At 49.2% G+C, this 7,399-nt stretch overlaps 1 protein-coding gene across 1 annotated transcript; it reads right to left on the bottom strand.

Moving 5' to 3' along the window:
• Window positions 1–1,527: 1,527 nt before the first annotated feature.
• LOC309599301 (uncharacterized protein C11orf52 homolog) lies at window positions 1,528–7,399 on the bottom strand (the record flags this gene model as incomplete). Its single annotated transcript, XM_082330593.1, has 4 exons — window positions 1,528–1,764; window positions 2,120–2,166; window positions 2,945–2,985; window positions 7,368–7,399. 4 exons carry the CDS (start codon window positions 7,397–7,399, stop codon window positions 1,528–1,530), a joined length of 357 nt encoding a protein of 118 aa, XP_082186719.1.

Genomic DNA, 7,399 nt, shown 5'->3' with positions numbered 1-7,399 from the left:
ACCTTTTCAGGTAGAAAAATATACTATATCCATTATAAAAAAAGGGGCCTTCTCCTGCAAATGTTACTTTGGCCTTACAATAGCCCTGCTGATGTCTACGGGATAGCACAGGCAAAAAGGTAGAAAAATTGTCGGATTGGTCCTCAAAACACTTCTATCTTAACAAATACTGCCCATACCAGCTTTATTTTTTGTAATGAGCAGGAACTCCTTCCTGCTTTTTACATTAAGCTGAACCATAAAATGCAAAATTATGTGTGTTTATAAAATATACGAGGATGTCCATTTTTAAGCACTGGCAATAAACAGGTTGTCCCACAATCTGCATTCAGCTATGCAGACCATTATTTAGGAACAGAATGTGCCAAGCATTGATTTATTGCCTGAAGTTCAACTGCCAGTGCTGCAACTGCCAAATCCAGTCCAGTGGCAGAAGCCTTTTGGACGATTGCTATACGACATTACTAACAGTATTTTAAATCCATAAACAAATTCTCAAAGGTGTATCTGGGAGGGTCAGCAGAAAACACCACATTGTGTGTGCTTTATGTTACTGGGTTTTATAACTAAGGCCGACAGTATGAAATAAAAAATGGAGGAAAAATCCAAAGCCCTCTCTAAAGTTGACCAGGATTCATTCCCAGTATCTCAGGCATGCAGACAGCTGCTGTACTCTAAGGACTGGATAACTGCCCTAAATATAAGCTGTGGCTTTTAAACAGCTGCCTCGCAGTTAAATTGTGAATTTTCCTTGTTTCATTTCCAGTCAGAGCCGAGAGCTCACTACTCACTTCTGTACATGTTGGGGTAAAGATGCTTATCAGTACAGCCCTTCGGTGAAAGAAATTGTTCTGTACCCCTCAGTTAATTCTGCATTTCTGGCCTTGGTTTTAGTGTGCTGTGCATGGTTATAGAACACTGCTTTTTGAGAAAAGTGGATGCACATAGTGCATGACTGCAGTTACAGTGGCAGGTGGTGGAGGAAGACATTGCAGTAGATACTATTAAAGGTTTCATGGCATTTCTTTACAGTATCATCCACATGTCATTCTGCACATTGCAGAATTTTCTTAACAATGACATAAAATCCTGTGGCAACATCTCCCTTGTCCCAGTATTGAATACCGTATGCCATGTTCTCAAATTCATCTGCAGAGCAGCACTCAGCTGGTCCTGTGCCACAGCAGGAACTTTCTCACTGCAGCTCTGAGCTGTGGTTTTAGCCTTCATCAGCCAAGAAGCAGCTCTGTCTTCTCACAGTGCTGAGAGGAGATTGGTTGCCAGCTTCAGAGGCAACTCTTCCAAGGGGAAGAGGTGTTTTTTGTCAGCAGATTCAGATAGGAAACTACTTATCATGTGAGAATAAATATGTCTGTGTCCTCCGAAGATAAATGCAGGTGGAAGACACAGCCTCTCTGCACCTTCTCAGGGAAACTTGATGTGTCCATGAGGTTAGCTTGCATCTACAGCATCTCTAAGTCTGTGAAATCCTTTTGCTGCTAAAGGAGGAGGGGGCCATCAAACCTTTTATACCAGGGTCCCATTCTTACTGTCATATTTCAGCCTGGGCCGGGGGAAGTTGAGGGTGGCATACTCTGTGGCATTCTGCATTTGTAAGTTCTTCACCTCTGCTGCAGAGCGCTCCCGGACCTTGGTGAACACTTGGATGTCTGCGTAATGAATGTTGTCATCCTGCTTCACACTCTTGGGTTTACTCACGGTGGCGTAGACAGGAAACTCCGGGACATCTTCGTACGTTGGAGCCTTTGGGGAGAAAGAGCTCTGGAAGGTCAGCTCCCTGGGCTGCTGCTACACATGCCTTCCCCAGACTAGGCAGAGACACACTGCCCCCAGCACCATCCAGCCCCCTGACACCTCAGGCTCAGAGAGAGATTTCATCCTGCTGCTTCCACTACACTATAGGGGAAAAAAATGGGCCCACATCACTGTGCAGCAATGCACATTGTTCCCACAGCCATTAAAGCGTATGTAGGATGAGATGATTCACAGCTCTGAATAATCTGCCCCATGTCCTCCCAACCCATGTAGCCTAGGAAGTGGTGGTCAGCTCTGTCTTCTCAACATACAGTTAGGAAAACAACTCTGGGAAGCTGTTTACCTTCCTGCCAGGCTGATGCTGTTGGCTCTCATGTCTCACATTAGTTCCTGAAAAAGAAACACCAGCAGATCAGATTAACACAACTGTTTATTGTTCCACCTTTGAATGCAGAAATGCAGCGTCTGGCCCATGAGCTCTCCCCACTGGACACAAATCAAATTTCCACCTCATCTGACACCCTCAACCCTAATGCTGTCTCTGAGGCCCGCCTCCAAGAAGAAAGCCTAGGCTTGTTTCTTTGGAAAAAACAAGGTTTGCCAGGATGACAACATGCTGTGGACCGCAATGTTCTTGGCAGAACCTAGGAGGACAGACACAGCACAGAGAGCTTCCTTGTCAGGCCCTCGGAGAAGTCAGATCCAGTTTTAACTTTGTTATTTCCTTTGCTGCCTGGCAAACATATTTTGCCCAGCATGGTCCAAAGGCCACAGGACACAACTGGGCTACTTAGGAAATGCACTTTATTCTGGGGGACTGATGTCAGATGGATGTTTGCAGCTCTTACAGGAGTTTGATGCAGCTTCTGCTATGCTGCCACTTGAGAGTACTCACATGTGTTTTGATGTGAGACTGGTATTTTAAAGATACTGCTGTTCCCTCCCCATTGCCAAGTCCCATGGCACATCACACCCCTTGCTTTAAGTTTTAAAGAAATCTTGCCTCTTGCTTCTACCAAACTTCTCTTGAGGAAGGTTAGGTACAAAAGAGTATGGGAGGGGACCTCAGCCTCAGGGATCCAATTCACAGTCAGCACTAATGTCACTAACCAGGGGCTCAGTCACTCCACCTCTTCTTGTCCTCTAAAGCATTTTCGCAAATCCTTACCTTGCTTTTCTTTCTTTCTTTTAAAAGGTGAAGGACAATTCCTGAAATCAGAGAGAGATGTCAGCCCTGAGAAGCCCCAGCCTCTGCTCTTATAACATGCAAACCCAAATGCACCACCCCAGGATACTACATCTGTGGGTAATGAGAAAGGCCCAAGAAGTGTCTCAGAGAAGAGCTATTGAGCCAAGCCAGAACCTGAGTGACTCTTGCAAGTATTTCCTTCTTCTGTGACACACCTACCATACCACACAGACATCCCCAAGTCTCCTTGCCTTTCAGCCCTGCCTGGCTGTCCAATATGCATATGCATCAGAGTGAATGAGAACACATTTCCCTGTAGTTTTACAACTACATTTCCACAGCTGTATGATCAAAGATGCAGGGTGCAGAGCATGACCTCAGTTGGCACAAAACCCTTCTCTTAGGGCCAGATGCTCTGATAGCCCCTGCACTTTGGCCCCCTTGCCCCAGGAGCAGCTCTGCATAGACCTTGTGCTAATTTAATGTTTCAGACAGCTTTCCTGTTCTCAATTTTCCACTTAGAACACAACCAAACCAAATAAGCTATGATGCACTTAATATAAGCCAAGCCAAACCCTAATCTCAGCTGTACCTGTGTGACCAGAGAGAGACAAGCCAAATACAGCTATGTTCCAGCCATGGAATGAACAGGAGCCAAATTCGTTCCAGCTGTAACAACAGAGCCAGGAGCTGAGCTCCTGCAGGCTGGTGCTGGCAGGGGAGCACAGGCTGTCTGGCAGAGCAGAGATGTGTCACATTCTGGGCCAGATGCATGAAGGAAATGTTATCATTGCATCACGCTCAGAGGGCTGGAGGAGAGCAGGTGCCAGCCTTTGTACGGCTCCTCCTGCGTACGCATGTGCATCTGGTGCTGGCCGCTGACCAACACAGCGTGCAGCTGAGGGTCGCACATGGGTCTGTATCTCTGCTGCAGCACAGGCAGCAGCTGAAAGTGGGCAGTTAGTGCTTTTAATGGGGCTACAGTTACCAGATGGTTCCCAAGAAGCGTTGTATGTCCCACAGCGTGTGCATTTGCCATTTGCCAGACAGTCCTGCCACAGGCGGGAACAATGCAGTGCCTGAGGCAGAGCTCTGCCTTTGCTGGCTTTTAGAGGCAGTTTCAGCTGGTGGGTGAGCAGGACAGTGTGCAGTAATGCCTTTGGCACTCTAATGGCAAAACAAAAAAAGCATGAATGCAGGCAAAGAACTTGGAGACCTTCAAAATGGTCAGTAATGATTAACCAGACTTGCTAGACCTGGGAAGTCAAAGGCAGCTTTGGGGAAGGCAGGGTGGCCATGCGCCTGTGCAAAAGGATCAAACACTGCTTCTCATGTCTCTCCTGTGTGCTGCCCCACAGAGGCACCAATGGCCCTCCAGTCCTTGGCAGACAAAATCTGGGGGGCTGCCCACAGGAGTTAGGGGCCTAGCTCAAGGCAGCATTGCTTTGTCTTGCAGTGGTTCTCACTTGGCTCTTGCAGCTCCCTCCTCCACTGTCTCTATGAGCTTGCAGGGTCTCCAGGGCCCTCCTTGCCAAGGCTGGTGTGCTAGAGCACTTTGCTTCTTTACAGCATTCAGGCACATTGTGAAATGTAATTAAAATAGCACCATTTGAAGCAAAATCAGCAGGGTCCCTATCCTCTTTCCTGGGAGGGAGGTTGCAGTATCAGCTTTCCAAGCTGCTCTTGCTTGTTTTGGTTGCCTTCCTTTGTAGAAAGAGCATTAGCAGTCAGTGTGTAGGCTGAAGCTATTCTGAGGCTGTCTGCAGGCTAATCACAGCCAGGCAGGAGACGGCATCTCCCAGCCTCAGATCTGCGGTAATTAGAACGGATGTGGCAAGGGAAACAAGAGCAGGGCAAACCTCTCCCCTCTTCTCAAAACCAGGTCAAACATGTTGTAACTAACTCACAGCCTGCTAGAAGCACATTGTATTCTGCATGACAGCACACGTGCCCCTGCTCCTATATTGCTTCTTCCCCTTTCCCCATGTCAATGCCAACCTGATTTCTGACCTACACAAGCCTGCTTCACAGTGGGTCCTGAATTTTGGCATCTTTGCTGTCCATGCACACTGGAGGCCCTGAGTACTAAACCAAGTGGTGACAATACCTGGGGCCCTGCCCTCCACAGGGCCATACTTGAAGAGGTACCCAGACCTGAGGGCACACTTTCCTTCATCAGTAACTTCTGTGAAAAAACTTGCTGTAATGGCTTTTCTTTGAAGACTTCAAGAACCTCCTCAGTCTCTTGCTCTTTGCTCTGTCTCCCTTAGGGCCCATGCTTCAGTATGACAAGGATCTTCCATCCAGAAGAAGGTGGGTCTCTACCTCCCCTGAGCCGTTTTGTAAGTTTCAGCTTTATTTAGGAAGCCCAGCTCTTTGCTGACAAAGCTGTGGAGCTGAGCAAATACCCAGAAATAAAAGCAGTATAGGTGCCTGGAAACACCTGAACTAAAATGAAGTACCATTTTTTTTTCCCTCTGTCACCAAGGCAAAGCTATGAATCATGCAAACTTCTGCAGTGGGGCTTCAGTGCACCAGTCTTCTCTTGTTTGTGGTTCTCTGTAGGTGTCTCCCAAGCCCATGTTACAACAGCACATTCCCATTTGCCTTCCTCTCTCCTTGCTTGGAGCCCGTTTGAATAGTCTGTACAGCACAGGGACAGCCTGGGAGCCTGAGGCCCTTCTTCACCTGTGTGTTTCCATGTGCAGGACAGGGAATGATGCTTTTGGGGAGAGAGCTCTGCTTTCTGCTCACTGCACAGTCTATAAGGCAGATGTTAGCACTTGAGTCCCACACTGGTGCCATGGTCAAAAGGGTCTTTGGCCAGAGCTTTGCCCTCTGCTGCAGGAATCTGCCAGAAGGCAGTAGTGACACCACCAACAGAAATACCATCCCAGCTTCTTACTTTCCATGCAGCCTCTGTGAAAAAATCAAGTGGGACACAGGAGTCCTGGTCCAGTAGCCTTGGGGGAGCAGAATTTGACATTGCCCCAGAGGAGCCATCCTGCCACCAAATGGAGCAGAAAGCTGCTCTCCTGCCTGGCCCTGCATAGATGAGTGACCTTCAGATTCTGGTCTATACTTCCTTTTGAAGGCAGAAGTGTTTGTGCATGGCCTGGCACTGTCTGGACCTGAAAGTGCCACCGCAACATACACTGGAATGGTGGTGTTTGTACTCCGGAGCTTCTGCTTTTGCCAATCCGTGCTGTGGCACGGCTCTCCTTGCCAAACAGCATCAGTAGTGTGCCTGGCAACTGCAGCTCTGCTCAGGGGAACCAGCCTGTGCCCCAGGCATTCCCTGATCAGGCCCTTGTCCGCTGCAGTAATGAAGTCGATGCCCTGATGCCTCATATACCCTCTGCCACAGGGCAGAGGAAGTAGAAAATGTGACTTTTGGTGGGGGACGTGTCAAGAACCAGCCTTCCACCTCCCACCTGCTGTTCCTATTCCTAAATCCCAAACTCCTCTGCCCTCCAGCTCAGGGCTCAGGTTGGAAGGACTTCGGTGTCCTGAACCTCCTCCTCTGCTCCAGCCACTAGGTGATGCTGTGCCTCTTGTAATTATTAAAAAGCGCTGACGAATTTCTAATACTTTTAACAAATACAGTGTTGGAGACAATGTCCTCGGAGCTTCATCTGATATTCATGGCTCTCCCCCTTGTACCACTCTCAGAGCTGAAAATATTTCCACTTGGCACTGAATGATGCTCCACTGTGCTCTTTTTCTGTAAGCACAAGGTCCAGTGCACAACATGAGCCAGGAGGGATTAAATTGTCATCCTCCCTCCCAGGGAGAAAGAGCAACATCATCTGAAAAATGCAGCCAGGGTTTCCCAAGCGCAAATAAAGCCCAGACAGATGCAGGCAGGGAGAGGGGCTGGATGAGCTGAGAGCAGGATGGGGTAGCTGACCCAGGAGCCCTTAGTGCCGGCACTGCCGCAGGGGCCCCTCCCTGCAGTATGCCAAAGGGACACCTTACGGCGTGCACCTGGCCGGAGACCACTGGGGCAAGGACAGGGATTTTAACTAGATCCTTCCTAGAACTGAGCTATTCTCAGCTGCTGGCATGGCTGCGGGAACCCAAGCTGCCAGTCCCAGGAGGTGCCACAGCCCGTCTGGGCTGAGACATGGGAGCAACAAAGCCCCTTTGCCTCCCCCTGTCCTGCCTTTGGCTGCCCCAGCCTCCCATCCCCACCCCGGCACCTGCACAGCCGTGACCCAATGCCCCTTCTCGCTTGCTCTCAGTTTCTGTGCGAGCTGGCAAGCTGCAGGGCTGAGAGCCAGGCAGGAGCCCTGGCAAACCCAGCACAAGGAAGCAAAGCTTGCAAAGTCCACCCAAACTTCCGCGCAGGCTGCCCAGAGCTGTGTCTGCCATCCCCATACCTGGCAGATGCCGTACTCACCATGGTCGCCTGCAGCTGCAGAGATTGCCCAT

This window comes from Platalea leucorodia (assembly GCF_965183815.1).
Source record: "Platalea leucorodia genome assembly, chromosome: 20".
In the NCBI taxonomy this organism is placed as follows: domain Eukaryota; kingdom Metazoa; phylum Chordata; class Aves; order Pelecaniformes; family Threskiornithidae; genus Platalea; species Platalea leucorodia.
The sequence above is the reverse complement of the archived record's forward strand: the minus strand, read 5'-3'. Positions and strand labels throughout refer to the sequence as shown.